We start from the raw sequence: 19585 nt of genomic DNA, 5'->3' as shown, positions 1-19585 counted from the left end.
GGAGGGAAAGAAGGGAAGCAGGGAGGCAGGGTTGGCCTGGCCCTGCTGGTGGGAGGGCGGGTGTCAATCGCGGGCCGCCGTGCCTCGGCGCTGCCCGTCTCGGTTTGCTCTGCCTTTCTGCTAGAAGAGAAGTGGTGCCGTCCCTCTGGTGAGCCAGAGCTCTGCATCTGCGCCTTCCGGGTGTGTCTGCCTCCGCTCTTGGAAAGCCATTATATCCTACAAGGTCCGCTGGGTTGGAAAACCCAAAAGGTCCAACCTTTGACCAGTCACCACCGTGTCAACTAGACCAGGGCACTGAGTGCCACATCCAGTCTTTCTTTAAACACCACCAGGCACACCACCTCCCTGGGCAGCCCATTCCAATGTCTAATCACCCCTTCTGTGAAGAGATTCTCCCTAATGTCTAGCCTAAACCTAAAGTTAGAGCTTTCTTAAATTATACTTCATCCTGCTGGCCCTCCTTGCTGTAAGGAAAGGTTTCCAGGGAAGACTTCAAGAACAAAACCTCCAGTGACGCTTCTGGGACCAATTGCTGCCATGATAGTACCTCACAGATCTGGCCTAGTTGGGCTCTTCAGTTTTTTAGGTTGTATGCAGCCTCAGAGCAGTTTGTCCACTACTGAAGCTGTGGTTGGCAAACTGGGATCCTTATGTCAATATAACAGGATTTTCCCTCATCCAAATCTAGTGGAGTCTCCCTCACTGGAGATGTTCAAGAATCGTCTGGGCACAAGCCACAGGATTGTGCTGTGGGATGGCCCTGCATGAGCAGCGAGGTTGGAGCAGATGACCCTCTGTGGTCCCTTCCAACCTGACCCGTTCTGTGAATTGTATGTGCTGTGTTTTCTGATCAGCAGGGAAGATACATCCTTCCTTTTTCTTAATTTCCATTGTTTTCAAATTAACAAGTTTCTCTTTTCTTTTGCATGAAGTTTTGGTTGCAGTCTCTGAAGAGAAGACATTCATGCTCTTCCATTCTTCCTCTTGAGTGCTGCGTTGTCAAAACCTATGACACTATGGATTAATAATTGCTAACTCTTCTGCATATTTAGCAGTGGATGCATGACTGTTCAGAAATTCAAAACACAAAACTCCATGCAGCTGTCTTGTTCAGTGACTGAGTGGGTTGTCTTCTTGGAAAATGGGAAAAGACTTGTGCTTCCTAGGTCCTCAACATGTGTTGAATGTCTGAATAGAAGATGGTTTCTATTAGAAATACTGAAAAGTCAGTCATTTCAGTTCCTTTGTAGACTAATTTAGTCTCATTTAGACTTGCTTTTGATTATTCTGTGGCATTATGCATCAAAGCATTGCGTACATCTGAAATCTGAACCTTTTTGGAAGGGTTTTCAAAATTATGACTTTTTTTTAAAAAAAGTTATGGTTGCTGTAATGTATTTATGTAAAACTAAAGCACAGGTAGAAAGAAGTGGCTTTCCTAAAGTCTGGTATTTCAGCCACTTACAGTGCGTGTAGGCTGTTGCTGCGTGCTGTGTTTTACAGATTTTCAGTAAAATCTCAGCTTGTTAAGGAAGCCTGTGTTAGTTCTTGGAAGTGGTCAAAGGTGTGTCATTGTTCTGTAGAGGCACGCATCTTATTCCACATTTTTTGTCTGCTCTTGGTCATTACTAATCTCACCAAAGCGAAGTTGACATTCCATTGTGCTATTATGCTTCCCAATTCTGCTGGTGATCCCATTTCCAGCCTCAGGGTTCACTTTTTTGTGACCAAATTTCACTTTGCTTCTTAATTCCAGCCCTGCACCTTTACTAGGCTCAATAGCCTTGCTTTTAAAGAGCACTGTATTGTTTTCCTCTGAAGGGGAATGGAAATGCTACGGGTAACTGAGCTGGAATCGCACCTCTCAACTTTCTTCAGAAAGTTCAGTTGTTTGCAACAAGCAGTGCCAAGAGGATGGCAGAGTTGGTTCCAGACTGCTTTTGAGAAGATCTGCTAAAGGGTTTGTGATGGTGTTAGGCACACTGCTTGCAGAGTTTCTCAGTATGTGTGTTACTTCAGTGGTTTTGTAGGATGTTTTTAGACTGCTGGAAGTGGTATGTTCTGATGGATGAGGTGCCATATATTAAAGGTGTTCCCTGGCTTCATTATTGGCAATTTTAACAGTTGAAAACAGAATGTCTTAAGTTGAGGTATGAAGTCTTGGTAATCTTGGTAATTGCATTCTTGGGTATTAGGAAATAATCAAGTTTCAAAACATTTTGTTTGCAGTAAATGTGAAATGGGGAAAAGAGAAATTCGATGGCGTGGAGCTGAACACTGACGAACCTCCAATGGTCTTCAAAGCCCAGTTATTTGCACTGACCGGAGTTCAGCCAGCTAGACAGAAGGTCATGGTTAAAGGAGGAACTCTGAAGGTAGAAATCAATTTTTTGTATTATGTCTGACTTTGTTATGTGTTAACATGAACAGTGACCATGTCTCTGGGTGTTCCTCCGGAAGATCTTTGGTTGTATGTGTTGAACTGATTGCACTTCTTTACTCATTTATACAAAACACAGCTTGGTGGGAGGTTTTTTTGTTACTTCTTTATGTTCAGAATCTGAATGCAAGTTTTTTCTTTCTAACTTGTTTAAGAGAAATTTCTCTGGTGCTTCTCTGCTGGTGTAATGAGATATAGGCAGTTTTGCTGCAAAAAGTTGTTTACATGTAAGCAGTGTTGAACAACACATGAGGAACCTTATTGAAAACACAGTTTGGCTGCTTTTTATTTTAGTCAGACAAGACTTGGTAATGTATTAAATAGTTAATATTGTGTCATCTTGGATGAAACACAATTGTATATTTAGAAATATTGTTAATATTAATTAAAATACTTGCTACAAGTATCTTACTACAAGATAATTAACTTGCCATTTATTTTATTTCACAGGATGATGACTGGGGGAACCTAAAAATAAAGAATGTAAGTTCTGAGCAGTAACTAAATTTCACTATTCTGATATTTTATTTTGACATTTAAAGAAAGACTCAGAAGTGCTTCCTGTTTCTGTTTGAATGGGCAGTGCTTTCTTAAAAAGTCATATCTTGATGAAAACTAGTTTTGTAGGTGTTGTGTGTAAGCATGCTTAGAAAAGTCTCACCATTGATTTATTAAAAAAAAACCCTTTTTGGCATCAGTAGGGAAGTTATACCATCTTTTCTGATGCATATATATGTTTATTTTCATACAAGAAATGTTCTGGGTCAGAGCAGTGCTGTCTTATCTGTGACCATAAAAATAAGTTCTGTAGAGAGATATTATTGATAATGCGATATTATTTAGAGAGAGCTTGTGAACCTGGACACTGTCTGCAGGCCCTTGTCCTTGCACATCCCCACCATGGACAACACCATGTGTTGGTGATGCTGAAGTTAGACCTCTGCTTATGTCCTCTTTTACCAACCTGCTGAAATGTGCTCTCCTCTGTTAAATACCTGCTGTTTTTAAACAAAGCTATTAGTAATGGTAATTCATACCTTCGGCTAGTTCAAAAAGAAAACAGAAAGCTAACATGTTTGTGCTGCTTGCCTTTATAATGTTGCATCAGGGAATCCCACAGCTTTTTGTTGGGTTTTTTTTTTTTTGTGTCATTTTCATTATTGTAGGTCTCTTGTAACATCTTGTAACAGCTGTTACAGGTTTTACTCCAGTTCTTCTCTGGGCAGATTGATTTAGGTAGCATTGCTCTTACCCTTGTAACTAGTTTGCAAGCATTTGTTAGCAGCCCTTAGCTGCAGCTATTGTAGCAAAGTTATTCAGTAAAAAACTCAGTACATGATATTCTTTTTTTCTGCATGTGGTTGTGCTAATAGCTGCCTTTATTCACTTTAATAATGTTATATACAAGCTCTAGGGATTTATTTACACTGTCAGAGCAGTTTCTCTTCATTCTGTTGTTCATCCTTTTCCTTAGCACTGTATGTTTCAAGACTCCAGGTAGTAATTTTCTCCTCCTTTGACAGATCTTATTGTGTAGATGTGCTCCTGTTGAAGCTGAAGGACTCCTTTTCACATTATGCTAGTTCAGCAAGCATGGAAACCTGATTGGCTCTTTTTTTTTTTAACCCTAAAATGTTAGTTCTCATGTCTAAACTGATGTGGCAGCTAAGGTTATTTTTCATTTTTCAACTAGTTTAGCCCAGAACTTGCTGGACAAGCTCCCCAGCCTCACCAAATGTTTCAGTGGAAACATCTAGCATGGGTAATTCTGTGGAGTTGTTTTCAGTGGGTCCTTCCTAGATGTGAGGAATTGAGGTACACCCTAAAGTCACAGTAGTGCAGTACTGGTTCTGTTAAACTAAGAGAAAGACTGTTTATTTTTGGGGAAATAGCTGAAGTATGTTAAGAGCTTAAGGGTTTGAGTGGAAATAACTGTCCTTAGATATTCATAGCTATTTTTACTGTGTTTCAAGGGGATGACCTTACTAATGATGGGTTCCGCCGACGCGCTTCCAGAGGAGCCGATTGCTCGGCCTGTCTTCGTGGAGGACATGACAGAGGAGCAGCTGGCCTCGGCTGTAAGCATGTTTCCAGCTTTGGTTCCTTGTAAACCTTCAAGTAATGGCACATTTTTAAATACTTGCAGTTGCTTAGAAGTGGGTTTTGAAACTGTAATGTCTGTTTAGCATCTTCACCAAGCATCACAAATTTACATCAATGACCAAACAGGGAGCAGTGAAAAGAAGTCTGTGATTTAATTTAAAAAGTCATGCAATTAGTGCTGTTTTTTTCCTTTGAGCAGGCAGCTTAGTAGATTTTCTTAAAATAGCATTGCTGATGTTTTTAAAGATGTTGTATTGCCCTTGCTGCATCAGTACTTTGTCTAAACAAGGCCTCTTAGATACACAAAATTATTTCCTGCCTCTTTCATATCTATGATGTGAGACTAAGGTTTGTTTTGGGGTGGAGTGTATTTGGGGTTTTGTTTGTCCATGTTACTAGTATTAGGTCAACTTCGTGAAAAATGAAAATAAGTTTGACACAGATGTTTTGCTTTATGGAAGTAAAGTCTGAAAGAACATAATTAATCTATTTTCTTAATGAGGTAACTCCTGAGTTTCCTTTTTTTACAACTTGAAAGGATTAATTTTCTCATCAGTCATTTGAACTGCAAGCTTTGTCATAATTCACAGTTGCATGATTGTTGTCAACTGTGCATAGGGAACAGGAAGACTTTTATGTTTGTCTGTATGAAAAAGGATCTGTAGTTTAGCACTGGGTTTGTGCTTCAGGATTCAGTGCTGTCCAGGCCACCTGCAGGTGAAGGATATTTCTGTATTTTTCAGTAACCCCATACACAGACACTGAGATAACTGAGAGGGAAGCAAGGAAGGTGATTCATTGTCAGACAACTTTAAAAAAAAAAGTTGATCACGTGGAAGTTTTGTTATACATCAAAATTCAGTTGTCTGTAGTGCATATATTCACTTGTGAGATTTGTTAAATGATTTCTCTTTTCCTAAAATAATCTTTTGGTATTGGTATGCAGTACTACTTCAGTTTCATTAAACTGTCTTTTTCACTGACAAGTACCTCAGTATTCAGGATTAAAAAAAAGGAAAATAAAGAAAAATTCTATTATATGATGATTTATAGTTATTTCTGGAACTGGTCAGCTGAGTATTAGTTGGCCTTCACATTGGTCAAAACTTCAGAAATTCACAACTTTGTTGTCTAAAACGATCAAGTTAATGATCTGTTGCAAATTTCTGGAGAGGAGTTTAAACAGTGCTTTTGTTTCCATCTATGAACTCCATCCTTTTCATAGTTTTACTGAAAACTCATTTTAATTAAAACATCAGTGCTTTGTACAAATGTGTTCATGTGGAAATTTCACGGAAATAGAATTTTAAGGTCAAAACTTGAATGGGATTATAATTGAACTTTCCAAATGACTGCATGCTTGAAGAATATGTTCATTACACTAAACATGCAGAGGAAAACCCCCAAAGCATTCGTGAATGTTCCTTAAAAGTATCAAGTGATGTAATGATAAATATAATAATGAAGTGGATCTGAAAAAACCTCACAAAGTTTGATGCAATATTCCAGGTTTTATGTGTAATTCAGTTGCTTAGAAGTTGATGTCACTTTTTAGCATTTGTACAGAAATGGTTGCCACATCTCTCTGACCTTCAAGCACCCTTGTGAATTTTTTTGGTAGATGGAATTGCCATGTGGATTGACAAACCTTGGCAACACTTGCTACATGAATGCTACGGTTCAGTGTATCCGCTCAGTGCCAGAAGTGAAAGAGGCCCTTAAAAGGTAGGAGTCAGGACAAAAACACCATGACTAAAATGTTTTCTTTAGCTTATGAAAGAGGTATTTTGCAGAATGGTCATTTTAATACTGGTAAGGATTTTCATAGCAATCTGTTACTCTTTAGGTCTGTTCAAGATTAACATTATGATTGATTCAATAAAGAAGTTAAGACTTTGTGTTTCTTGGAGCTGGCTTTTAATAGAATGTGTTTGGCTTAGCTAGAAAGTAGTTCCTATCAAGATCAGTTTAAAATGCTAAAACAAGCTACTGAACTCTTAACCCTGATTTTTTGCTGTTGGGTTTTATGGTCCTGTTCTGCATAAAAGAATCATATGGGAGTCCTGTTCCTTTGAGGAATATTTCCTACAATGGCTCTATTGCACAGTATTTTCACCTGTGAAATTCTGACATTTACTACTTGGAGGTACCGCAGGAAGTTCTAAGACATGCCTTCATGGAATTTTGTTTTGTATATTAATTTTTTCTGATTGTAGGATACTTTTTTCTGATTTTTGCTTGTTTTTGTTACTCTAGACTGAAATGTTAAAAATGGCCAGTGGTTTTTGTTGGTTGGTTGGTTGGTTGTGTTGTTTCTGGTTTTTTTTGTAAGGAATATACAAGAAACTTGAAAGTTATGAATATTAAAAGAAAACATAATACCTGACAACGTGGCCTGAATTTGTCCTCCAGATGAATTGTAATGAGAAATCATTTTAAAAAGTGAGAATTAGGTACAGCATTATTGCCATCTTAGGGTTAATTTAATTCCTTCAAAATACACTGCTTTCTTGATTCCCTGGTAGCCAGCTGGATATTCTGTATTGCTGTCATCACTTGTTATTTAAGTAGTTACAGTTTTTCATTCTGTTAGCAGGTGAACCTTAATTGTTAAGCGCTGAGGACTATGAGTGAAGTACAGAAATTTGGTTTCAGGGTTTTTATTGACTATCAGTGTTATCAATTTTGGAAAGTCTGCACTGAATCAGAATATTTGACAAATTTGACATACCAAAAGGCAAAATGTAGCCCGTGAAACTGGCTATTGAGACTGCACTACAAGATGTAGCCATATTGTCTGTAGGAAGTCAGATTCACAGTCGGATTCAAGCTCTGTTTTTCCCTGGAGATTTAGCCTTTTTTTGGTCTTCCCTTGCTTGATGACAGCACAGAAGGCTATAGGGTGCATGGCAGTGGGAGAGGTGTGAAAGGACTCGCTTGGGAAAGCTGTTACAGCTTCTTTCCTCACAGCCTGCACCACTGATCTGCCCAAGGAACTCCTCCCTGTTCTGTAGCTTGTCAGGGGAAAGTTTCCTGCTGGTCATCTAGCAATGGTCAGAATTTCAAAAGTTCAGAATTTCTGAGATTAGAGAATGTGAGAGACCCTCCTTGTGCTTGACGGCTTTGGGGAGTCCGTCTGTTCCTCATCCAACTGCTAAATTAAGAATTCAAAGAGTGATAAGTCCTTGTCATATAGGTGGACTCCCACACCTTTTCAGTGTAGGAAATACTTTCCTAAGAAAATATCTCACCTCTTACTGTTTTGCTTCTGCTGTGAAGGGAGGAAGCAAGCCTGCCCTCCATCTCTGTGCATTTTATCTGCCATCTATCCTTGAAGGTGGTTTTTTTTTTCTCCCCCCCATGTATCATGGCAAGTGTTCAGAAATGTGGTAGCTTTTGTTCAGACTTTCTCAGTTTCTTTAAAAGTAAAACAAGTCTTTAAGGCAAAAGGTTTAGGGAAGCAGCAGTGATGTTGCCAGGTTTTTTAGTCTGCCTTTACTTACTGTCTGAAAGATGCCAGATGTCCTTAGCTTCCATGCTTGCAAGGTAGCTGAAACTTTGAGGTAACTGTGAGTGAATCTTACCTTTGGTTACTTCTGGCTTGGTGATAGATTTCCTTTAAATGAATCTAGCTGCTGCCTGCTTCAAAAACCTGACTGTCCTTCCTGTTTGTGTTTAATTGCAAGCAAATTATTTTTCTTCCCTTTTAGGTATGGTGGTGCCTTAAGAGCTTCGGGAGAAATGGCCTCTGCTCAATACATTACTGCAGGTTGGTGTTTAGAGTAGAAAACAGGTTTAGACAAGTGTGTGATTTCCTGCTAACTGCAGATGAAATCTGCAGTTAAAATTCTGTGTATTGTTCTTTAGTGCATATGCCTTAGGAATGTCAGATCTGCTGGCACTGGAGGATTCATTTTGTCTTTAAAGGTTATTCTGCCCCTGCCTGCAAAGCGTTTATCTCTGCTCATTATCAGGCTGCAGGCTAGGGAAAAGACACTTAAGTGTGATCTAGGCTTAGGTAGAAACAATTTGTATCTCTTAAACCTGTAGGCATGATGAAGTAATTGGAACTTCCTAAAGCAGATTCCATCCATCCATCTGTTGATTTGATCACTTTGTGTAGAAATATTTTAGTTCTTTGTTTCACATGGTGGTAGGCTAAGACCATAGTCCTGGGATATGCATTTCATTGGTATTTTTTAACACGATTTATTGGCTGAGCATTATTGTTACGATGAAAACTGATGCTTTATCAGAGGTCTTAGCCTTTGCCCTAGAGATCCAGATTTCATAACTGGAATGGAAAGGAGGGTCTTCAAAACAAAAGTTACTCTTTGTTGTGGTGGTCTGGGTGCTCACACTGTGGGAGCTCACGGTGGCCCCGTATCTTCAAGCTCTAACTAGAGTTCTAGTTAGACCCCTTACACTTGAACAAGGGTACTACTTGTCCGCTTTTTCTTTTTTTACTCTATTTCATTGCCCCACTAAGATGCTGGGCCAGGACACTGGGATTTCTACCAGTCCATTTAAGGAAAAACACAAAACAATATAAGGAAGGAAAGGTCCAGTTTGTGGGTATGCCTGCTGATCGAATTTTGGGGTGGTAAGTTCAATGGTTACTCTATACAGCCATGCCTGCCCCTCCCCTTTTCACTGCCTTTACTTCGTGACCCTTGTTTTCTTTTTAAGGTGACAGCTCTGCTTCTTAGGAATTTTAATAGTTTAAGTAATTTGTAGTTAATTCTTGGGTGCTGAGCTGTTCAGGAGCTCCTGCATGACACTTGTGGCATTTTTTTTTAATTGCTGTGTCATATCAGTTGCACCTCTTATCAGGGTCAGTGAAGACATTTCTGAAAGAGGAAGCAACTGACCGTAGTTCCCTGTAATTTTGCCTATATTCACTTACTCCAGAGAATAATTCATTAGTCTCTTCACTTGTAAATTAGTGACCACGACAAGACTGTTGCCTTCCTCACAGGGTTGTTTGTGAGGATTAACAGGTGCTTTTGAAGTGATCTGTAGATTCAAAATGCTATAACTTGGGTAGATAAGACATATGCTAGAGTGTGGAACAAAAAAGAAAGCCATGTGTGTTGTCATGCAGTCAGTATCATTCTTTGGATTGCACATAGCTATGAGCTTTCTGCACATGTGCATACACATACTTGTTCTCTTAAGAAGGGTCTTAAGCATGGGTATTTCCTAGATATTTTATTAAATTCTTTTTCCTCATAGCTGGTGAAACTTAAGTTGTTCTAGAGGATAGATTGTGAATGTCTTCTGTTTTTTCTTGTGAAAATATGGTTCCTCAGATGTGTTCCAAATGAAATCTTAATTGCTCAATATTTTTTTCCTGTTAGCAGCCAGGAAAGACAAGGCATTATGTGCCAAATTCTCAGAATTGCCGTCTTTATGCTTTCAAAGTTGTGTTCACAAAGGGGATCTTAGGTGCACCTGTTATGCCACCTGAAAATTTGGTCCTGCTTTGGAAAGATCAAATTGGGCAGTGTTAAATGATCAGTCTTTAAATGTTGCTGCTGTTTTACTATTCTTTTTACACTTCCTGCCATGTTTGAATTATTTTTACACTTCTCAAAGCATTCACTTACTTTTTCTTCAAGCTCTTAGAGACTTGTTTGATTCCATGGATAAAACTTCCTCCAGTATCCCACCTATCATTCTCCTGCAGTTTTTACATATGGCCTTCCCACAGTTTGCAGAGAAGGGTGATCAAGGCCAGTACCTTCAACAGGTAAAGACCAATTATTAGCTTATTGTTTAAAATTCTACAGTATGTTGGAAGTTGAGAACAAGAACATTTTAATCCTTTCCTTCTCTTGTGAAAATAATTACTCCCAGTAGTAAAGTGGGATGTTTTTTCTGTATAAAAGTTGTATAGAAGTTGAACATAATATTAAGTGCTACTTCTGAGAATGCATGGTGGAATTCTTAGAAATTCTTAGCTAAGAAATCCTCACATTTGGCTTTATTGTTGGTGGGTTTAATGTTACTAAATCATAATGCTAGTAGTCAGAATTAACATTGTGTTCCCTTCCCAGGATGCCAATGAGTGCTGGGTGCAGATGATGAGGGTACTACAGCAGAAGCTGGAAGGCATAGAAGGTGATACAGTTATGGAGGTAATTGTAGTCTTACTCTAACCTGAATAAGGATTTGTAGTTTTTCACACATGTTTTGTTAAATATTGTCTGTTTGTGAGTTCTTTAACATGTGTCAGTGTGTGAAATTGCTTTCTGACGTGTCTGATCAGTGTAAAGCTACCATGGTCCTGTCAGTGATGCTATGGAGTGTGCTGAAGGAAACCCATTTGGGCTTTGTAGGGCAGTGTTGGACCAAGCTGGTGGTGACACCCACTCACATAAATGGCAGCTGGCCCTGATAACCTGTTAATCCAGCACATAAGAACTCTTTTTTCTGAAGAAAGCGTGCTAATTTAAACTGTTTCAAACAGACAACCAACAAAATCAACCTGATACAATAAATTACTGGAAATTTTTCCTGAGTTTTTACCTAAACAGCTTTCTCTTTTCTGTGTAAACTGTTTTCTGGAGAGTCTTGGCAGAGCCTTGGAAGACTATCCTGAAACTTAAGATAAATTTAAGTTGTGGGACAGGGCTTTGTGAGTTTTTGATCTTGCTTGTTATTGTGTTTTAGGTTGGTTTTAACAGCATGTTAAAAGCGTGTTTGTTTTGGAACTTGCATGCTGTGTTAGAAGATTGACTGACTAGGAGAAAATGCACCTATAGAAAGATGAAGGAATAGGCTTTAAAGACTCTAAATAAATAGGGTTATTTTGTTATCATTGTAGAGATGACTGTATTTACATTCTATTTAAAGTTACATCACAAGAGATTTTGTTTTACAGACAGACTCTGGAGCTACAGCAGCATCCTCTAAAAAGAAGAGTTTAATTGATCAATTCTTCAGCATTGAATTTGAAACAGCGTATCCTAAAGACTAAGGCAAGACATAAACAATGATGATTTCACACTTTAGCAGTTCAGGGAGGATGAAAAGCATTATTCAGAATAGAATGGAAAATGAAGGTGTAGGTTGGGGAAAGAGGGTCATGGTGTTGTGCAGCAGTACATGGAACTTAAAAGATAAGGTTGGATATGCTTTGAGGGAAAGGATGATGTGGGGAGAGAGAGTGGTAATGGAAATTTACAGACAAAGAACAAACCCTTGTTGAATTTCAGTAGCAGATTTTCTCTCCAGAGAAGATTGGTACTTAGCAGCTTCAGGGATGCTGACATGCTTTATCCAACTAAAAGTCATTGTTGTCCTAAATAGACCTTTTTGGCTTGTAAAGGTGTGTTGCTGACATACCTGGTGTACTAGAGATGCAGAAAAGGTAGCTTGATTGATTTCTTAAGAAATAAATTAGGTGTCCACTGTTCTATGAGTAAGAAACAAATGCAGCTGACAACTTTCTAGTAGGTTCTTTATAGCAAGTAAAGGAGGATATGAACACGTGGGGCACACATCTCATGGCAAGTATTACTCTTTTCCCCTTTCTCCACCCCAAAATCCTGGCTGTCATCAAACTGAGCAACACTTCTAAAAAGAACTACACACCATGCATTTTACTTGTCTGAAATAAGGAAACATCCCCTTAGATGAGGTGCTGTATCTCATAGCTTGGTAGTAATGAGGAATAAAGGCCTTTTTAAAAGTAAAAATTATGCATTTCTCTCCCTCTTCTGTGATGTTTGTTATCCTTAAAAGAGTTGGGAGTCTTGGAATGTGTAGTTAAGAGAAGTGATGCATAGGTCAGTATCAGCAAGAAGACTTGTTAGAAGGGTCGCAGACTTTCAAAGTATAATTAAAACAGCATTTGTAGAACAGCTGCAGTCAGAAAAATACCTTGTTGGAAGGAGATGGATGAGAGAAAAGCATTGGGGTAAAACTATGAAAAGAGAAGAGTACAGACAGAACAGTTGAAAGGAGTGTGCAGAAAATAATGAAGGAATTCACTTCAGTGAAGAGGACAGATACAAGGCAGAGAAGGGAGGCTCTGCATGTTGTAAAGAAACAGGAAGTCTGGCCAGCAGCAGCAGCAGTAGAATATCTTTATTAATCATAAACAACAATGGAGTGTAATGTTGCAGGAGGGCTTTGCAACTTTGTGTTGGCAGCCAGTTAATGTGTTCTGTGTCCTGGGGGTTGGGTGGTGATGGGGGAGAAGAAAGAAAATGCAGGCCTCAGCTTAAATGGTGATCAAAGACTTATTTTACTTTTTTTGGTGTGCTGTCTGCTCCTGCTGCCCCTTGTCCTTAGGTATGAAGGAACAGATTGGTCTGAAGGAAGGGTTCCTTCAAATCTTTTTTGTACTATGAGAAGTAAAAGTACTGTCTACACAAGCACAGGATTACCTAAATTACTGTGCTGCTTGGCATGCTCTTTTCACTAGAGCAGTAGTTCAGCTCTTGGTGGATGATGGTTTTCCTTAATTTTGTGAAGCATGAAATGTACAGAAGCCGAAGAAGAAGAAGTAACTAAAGGAAAGGAGAATCTCCTTCAGCTTAGCTGCTTTATCAATCAAGAAGTGAAATACCTGTTTACAGGACTAAAATTGGTAAGCTATTGCAACTTTTATTGAATTGAAATTCTAAATGGCCTGCGTATTTTCAAACTGAAATTCTAAGTGACCTAAATACGCTTAATTCTAAGTGTATTTAATCTGTTATGTGGAATTGATATCTGCTGTCCAAGCTTTACAAAGTTTCAGGAATCCTTTTGGTGTTCATTGGGAAGATGAAAGGGAATTGCATGTTAATGTCCAACAGACTTCAGCAGAGCATTTTCTTGACCCTGACATGGTCTGCCCTGTGCAGGTAACCAAGTGCAAGGCAGTTGGCTGCTTGTTTGTGCAGCTGGGTTTCACTCCAGACTGAGCAGTATCATGATCTATGCAGCAGTCAGTTCCCAAAAGGTCCAAAAGTCAACTTGAAAGTAGGGGGTGGCGTTTTTGTTCCTAATTAAAACCCCCCAGATGATGTAACAACTAAATTTGATTTTGCAGATTTTGAAGGGGGTGTCGTTTTCCATCAGACAATATAATTCTCAAACTTTTAAAGTAGAATTCCTTAAGGTACTTGGTGCTTTATATATATGTATGTATTTTGAAATTGTAAGGGCTTTTTGGGGAGTCTGAAATAGAAAGGAGATGAGCTAGTGCAAAACCTTTGTAGTTACTATGCAAGTCTAGGGCAGTGGTCTGGTTTGTACAGGACTAAAACCAAGTTGCGTGATTCTCAGATAATCTTCATATCTTTGTCTTTTTTTTTTTTTTTTCCCTAACAATTTAGAAGAAAAAGCAGGATAAAATAGCTAATATTCACAAATGAAAAAAACTATAAAAAAAGGAGACTTCACTTTTAGGTAAAAAAAACCTCTACAATTCTCATGTTGGCTTGCCTGGAGCAAGAGAATTGCAGCACTAAGAACCAAGCAAGTCTTTCCTGGACTGTTTTTAGGAGATGCCAGCTGTCACTTTAGATGCGGCTCTGGCTGCTTGAGACTGAGAGCTGGGGAATGTGCAAATATTCTTCTCACAGGAAACTTAACGTTTTCTTCAGTTTTTTTCCAAGCATGATATGATACATTTGTAACCAAGTCCAGATACAATTCATAATAAAATCCAATTGTGAGTTCTACTCCTGTGGCGCAAAATTGTGTGCAAAGAGAAACTCAGTGTTGTCTGGGCTCAGGAATGAGCCTGGAGCTGAAGGAATGAATGGGCACGGTCCTTTCTGCCAAGGGATTTCAAAATCTTGTGTGTTGTAATGGCTGACAACACCAGACGAGACTGGCAGAACAAGATTCAGTTTATGGTTTGTTTACCCCTGTTGTGCTTTTCTCTAAGCTGTGTTTTATGATGAACATGTGTTACTTCCTTTTCTTCTAACAGCGTCTTCAGGAGGAAATCACCAAACTCTCTCCAACGCTGCAAAGAAATGCACTCTATATCAAATCTGTGAGTGGTACTTTCATTGCTTTTTATGATTCTTTTAATTGTCAGTTTTCTGTTCCAAACTACAAAGTTATTGCTGCAACATTGTGTGATTTATGTTTATAAAGCATCTGAGTATCCAAGAAATCTAAAGATTTAAAAAAGGAGACCTTGTTTTATTCCTGTGGGTTTGTGTACAAATACATTCCCAGAATAGACTGTAATTTAGGATGTCCAGTCTTAAAGGTAAAATAGATCTGTGAATATTTAAAGTAATAGCTTTTTCTAATTTTTTTTCTTTATAGTCCAAAATTAGTCGCTTGCCAGCATACCTGACTATTCAGATGGTTAGATTTTTTTACAAAGAGAAAGAATCTGTGAATGCAAAAGTTCTTAAGGTAAGTTTTCTGCATATTGAAGTTTAATTCTTTTTCATGTTTTCTATGAGTTTTTATTAAAGGTAGACAACAAGGACTTGAAGACTACTTACTAAATTGTTTGCTTTTAAATTGCATTTAAAAACATTAACAGTGCAGTTTTTTTGCTCAAGTTCAAAGTAGTTTTGTTCCCAGTTGTGATGGTGTGTGGCACACTACACTACCCAAAATAGACTGAGGAAGGAGGTGAGGGACTAAAGTGAATTTCCCCAGTACTGCAAATATTACAGGATGACAATAAACAAGATATTTTTTTTGTCTTTTCTCATCAGTGGTTCTGAGAAAAATGTTTAACTAAGGAGAGGGCCGTGCTTTCAATCTCTGAACAGTGTTTTAATCTTGATGAGAGATGCTTATGCTGTTAGACACTTCCTGAGTTAGTTATTTTTATGGTCTAGCTTTCTGATGGACAAATGCAGGAACCAGCTGCAAACAGCTGAATGTTCTGGTTTTGCTTTCTGTTGGCCATGGCTGACAGACCTCATAGGCTGCCTGAGGAGCATCGAGATAGATGCTCCTTCTTTACAAGAGGAAGAAGGGAAATAAAGACTGAAGGTACATGTCAGCTATTTCAGAAGTTAGTTTGGATAGCACAAATTGACATTTTTGCCAGAGAACAGTCATTCTACACGCCTGCCTCTTTTTTTCTTTTTCCTTTAGGCCTGTATAAGTATTTCTGTAATGTAAAAGTATGACAGCTAACAATAAAGAATCTGATTTATTAATTATTAGTCTATGCGGAACATAATTATTTATGGTGGTTTGTTTATACTGAATTAAACATTCTTCTGTGAAAGCATTGTAGCCCTTCTGTTAAATACTGTCACAGAATCCCAGTAGGTCAGGTTGCCATCGATTTGAAGAGGGTTGCATTTAATTTGACTGTGTTGTCCTCCCATGGGAGAATACTTTAACACTGAGTACCAAATCAAGCTAATAAATCTTTGTTTTTAACTTCCTAGGATGTCAAATTTCCTCTGATGTTGGATGTGTATGAGCTGTGTACACCAGACCTGCAGGAAAAAATGGTTTCTTATCGATCAAAATTCAAAGATCTAGAAGACAAAAAAGTAAATCAACAGCCAAAGAATGTAGGTCTCCTGACACTTTTACTAATTCATACATCTGAAATTGGGGTACTAATAAGGACTAGAGAAAACTTGATGTCTTAAAATATATTATTTTCTTACACAGCAAACTCCTTGATTGAGCTTTAGCTGTTCTTGTCCTCTATTTTCATGAAGATATAGTATCTGCTTTGGTGTGTTTGCTTGATGAAGAACATTAAATGCTGTAGTCAGACAGCATGTATTAAATATATTAAAATGTAGTGCTTCTGGTTACCAGTGCTATGCCTAAAGGTTTTCTGTAAGTTACACAAAATTATTCTCTTCAAATATTACTGTTTGCTGGCTGCTCCCTTCTTCAGTGGAGTGTAGGAAGCTGTTCCCTGCTCAACAGTTGGAAAGGGTTGTACAAGGCACTGCTAATGTGCCTGACTAGGAAAAATTAAGAGTATGTGTACTGTTGAGCTTAAAATCAGTACTGTAAAGACTTAGAAAATGGTTTCATGTCTTATCCTGTCTACATAATTCTAACACTGATTTCCCCATCTTTAGTGAAGACAAAAGTAAATGAGCTAGAACTGTAGTGTTTTAGCCATTTTGTTAAAGTTTGCTGGTATTTTTCCTGGCCTAACTCCTGGCAAATTCTTTTAAACATTTGGATGAGGCTTGCATCCCCTCTTACACAGATGGGAGCAAGGAAAGAGTGCTATTTTTGAACAGAATGTATTGGCACGGAGAGTCTGTCTCTGGTATTTTCTTACTGCCACTTCTGCTGCTAGCGAGCCCCCACCAAGGAATAAATCTTCAATTGCAGAATTGTTTCATAAACAAACCCATAAATCTCGTGGGTGGACACTTCAGGCAGTATGTGCTAAAATGGTTATATATTTGCTTTAAAACTGGTCTTCAGATAAGGCTTTTGTGTGTCCACCTAAAAAATACAGTTTGAATACAACTTCAACTTCTTGCAAGTTGAACAAAAATATTTAGACTTAGAAATGTTCTTAAATGAATGGAGACTTGGGATTGGATACAATTGTGCTACAGCTTTTATTAACTGTTCCACATTAATTCAACTTACTCTCTTTTTTAGTCTAGTAAAAGTGATGGTGCACAGAAAGAAGTTAAATATGAGCCATTTTCTTTTCCTGATGGTGAGTACAGGGAAGCAAATCTACTTTGAAGTAACTTTCTATTTACTTATGTTAAGTGTACCTGATGGTAGGAATATTTTGAGAACCCTGGCCCTTTAATGCTTTTGAAAATTAATCTTCAAAGACTGACAGGAATGGAAAGATTCAGGTAAACCAAAAGGTTGAGATAGTGAAAGGCATAATTGCCATCCATCTGACAAGCTGGTGATCATAGAAGATGGGCACACAAAGACATTTGCATGTAACGTGCAGTTGTTTTGCACTCTGCCTTGTCAGTGGGTGGTAGAAGGCTGAAATCACAACAAAAACTGGACTTTTAAAAGTGTTGTGCTAGTGTTCCCTCAGTTTTGGGGGGGGCTTGGAGCCTGAGAGCCCAAAGCACTCATCCTGTGCATTACATCAGTAATATTTGTGCGTACACATTTATTTCATGAGAATGCGCAGAGTCTTCAGTTTCCTGAGACTCTCCTGGCTGAGAGCTGCTGCTTTTAGTTCAAAATGGTTTCGTTCCATGCTGTAGCTGGGGTTTTTACACACACAGCTGCGGTGCTGAGGCCTGGCTGATGCATCTTTGGTTTGTGAGCTGTTAAAAATACTGCAGATGTTCAAGCAGGTCTCAACTTTTTCTTACCTTTTCTTTCCCTTTCAGATATTGGTTCTAACAATTGCGGCTATTACGACCTGCAGGCAGTGCTAACTCATCAAGGCAGATCAAGTTCCTCTGGGCATTATGTATCTTGGGTCAAAAGGAAACAAGGTAAAAAAACCACCCAAACCAAATTGCAGCCTGCTAACCACTCTTCACAGCCCCTTTCAGCAAAGGTGTTGTTAACCAAGCTTAGATATTATGTACCTCACTTACAAATGATCCTCTTGTTTTCCTTGCAGATGAGTGGATTAAATTTGATGACGACAAAGTCAGCATTGTTACACCTGAAGACATCTTGAGGTTATCTGGGGGTGGAGACTGGCATATAGCTTATGTTCTACTCTACGGGCCTCGCAGAATTGAAGTCGTTGAAGAAGCAGCTGAACAATAGTCTTCCGTTTTAGCCATTCTGCCTAGGTGTGAAATAAATGTTGATTACTGATCACTTCTTTAACCCCAGAGCTTTAGCAAGTGGATAAATAATTTGTTCAAACCTTCTCATGTGCAGAGGGATATTGTTTTAAAACTGATCCATGTACCAATTAGTCACTATTGGACTGGACTGCCCATTGTGGTGGTGACAATACTTAAAATAGCTTTAATGTCTTGCAAAAGATAATTTTTTTTTAATGAGCCTCTCTTCCTCCTTCTTCTATAATGTCATCAAGTATTTATTACACACCTACTCTCACATTTGTTACTCTTGCATGGTTTATACCACAGTTCAGTAGCTGTCCATCCTTTGCCTTACCTGGCAGTTCTGTTAGGAAGGTAGAAGAGAAACCGTTGCCTTGTTGTGTAACTCAGTGCTGCTGCCCATAGACAACAGCTGTGGCTACAATCAAGTATTTGTCCAGCCTGACCTGCTGATTCAGTCTCTTCTGTTGCTGGCATCTCATGATTTCAAAATGAATTGTGATCAACAATGTGTCCATTAAAAACAGCTCCTGTCCTGGTACTGTAGTCAGTATGCGTTTGTTTTCACTTCTTGGGCCACCACGGATGAATGTCTCAAAGCAGTCATGGAATAAAGTAACTTTTTTTTTTTAAGCTGTAGGGATGTGTCTCCTGTCCTGTTACTCTTTACTCAGTAACTAAGTCCAGTGTGGTGGCTGCAAAATTGGGCTTTGCTTACAGGACCTTCTGCATAGCTAAATGTGTGTGACTGCAGTAAAGCCTTTCAGCACTGGCTCCAGCCCAAAAAGCACTATCAAGGTCATCAACCCCCTCAGCTCTTGCTATGCAGGTTCCCAGTGTTGCTGTGTCCCAGTGCCTTCTGGAAGAGCTGTCCATACTCCTATGAAATACTTTCACTTTTGTTGGTAGGGTAGTGAGTTTGCCTGTGCCTCACTTGATGAGAAGAGGTCCTTTTACCCTTCTCTGGGGACACTGCCATCAGCTGTGGCCATCACACACGTAGCTCCTCTGCCTTGCAATTGTTACTCCAGTGCCACCTTCCCTGCACAGCTTCACCTGGGAGCACACCAAACACCCGGGCCTGTAGCGTATGTGGCATGATGCTTAAAGGCAAGTTCTGCCCATGAAGGAAGCCCTCCCCAAGCGCACTGGCTCTGTTCTGCTGGCCCCACAGAAACATGGGTTAAATTCTCCAGGGTTAAATTCTTGTTCTGCATCCTGTTCCAGTGGAAGGAGAGATGGTGCCTGTATTTGGTTGCTGCTTTGTGGAACTGCATCCTCCCACTGCCATCCTCAGCTTTCCCAGCACTGAAGTTGTCAGGCACACCTGCACACCTCCACT

At 39.1% G+C, this 19585-nt stretch overlaps 1 protein-coding gene across 1 annotated transcript; it reads left to right on the top strand.

The window, feature by feature from the left end:
• The first annotated feature begins 2232 nt into the window (after positions 1 to 2232).
• USP14 (ubiquitin specific peptidase 14) lies at positions 2233 to 18882 on the top strand. Its single transcript, XM_015616495.1, has 15 exons — positions 2233 to 2375; positions 2891 to 2923; positions 4414 to 4518; positions 6165 to 6268; positions 8254 to 8312; positions 10165 to 10295; positions 10603 to 10683; positions 11430 to 11509; positions 13028 to 13142; positions 14478 to 14543; positions 14825 to 14917; positions 15919 to 16047; positions 17117 to 17177; positions 17827 to 17934; positions 18066 to 18882. Exons 1-15 carry the CDS (start codon positions 2292 to 2294, stop codon positions 18215 to 18217), a joined length of 1401 nt encoding a protein of 466 aa, XP_015471981.1. The 5' UTR covers positions 2233 to 2291; the 3' UTR covers positions 18218 to 18882.
• The last annotated feature ends 703 nt before the right edge of the window (positions 18883 to 19585 follow it).

Source organism: Parus major, chromosome 2 (assembly GCF_001522545.3).
Source record: "Parus major isolate Abel chromosome 2, Parus_major1.1, whole genome shotgun sequence".
Classification (NCBI taxonomy): domain Eukaryota; kingdom Metazoa; phylum Chordata; class Aves; order Passeriformes; family Paridae; genus Parus; species Parus major.
This window is presented reverse-complemented; position numbering and strand designations above follow the sequence as displayed.

Bases quoted from the DNA above. Each gene is read 5' to 3' on its own strand.
- USP14 (XM_015616495.1), top strand. From the start codon at position 2,292: ATGGTCTTCAAAGCCCAGTTATTTGCACTGACCGGAGTTCAGCCAGCT. The intron at 10,684-11,429 runs GTAATTGTAGTC...TTTGTTTTACAG, and splicing joins AAGGTGATACAGTTATGGAG to ACAGACTCTGGAGCTACAGC. The intron at 14,544-14,824 runs GTGAGTGGTACT...TTTTCTTTATAG, and splicing joins ATGCACTCTATATCAAATCT to TCCAAAATTAGTCGCTTGCC.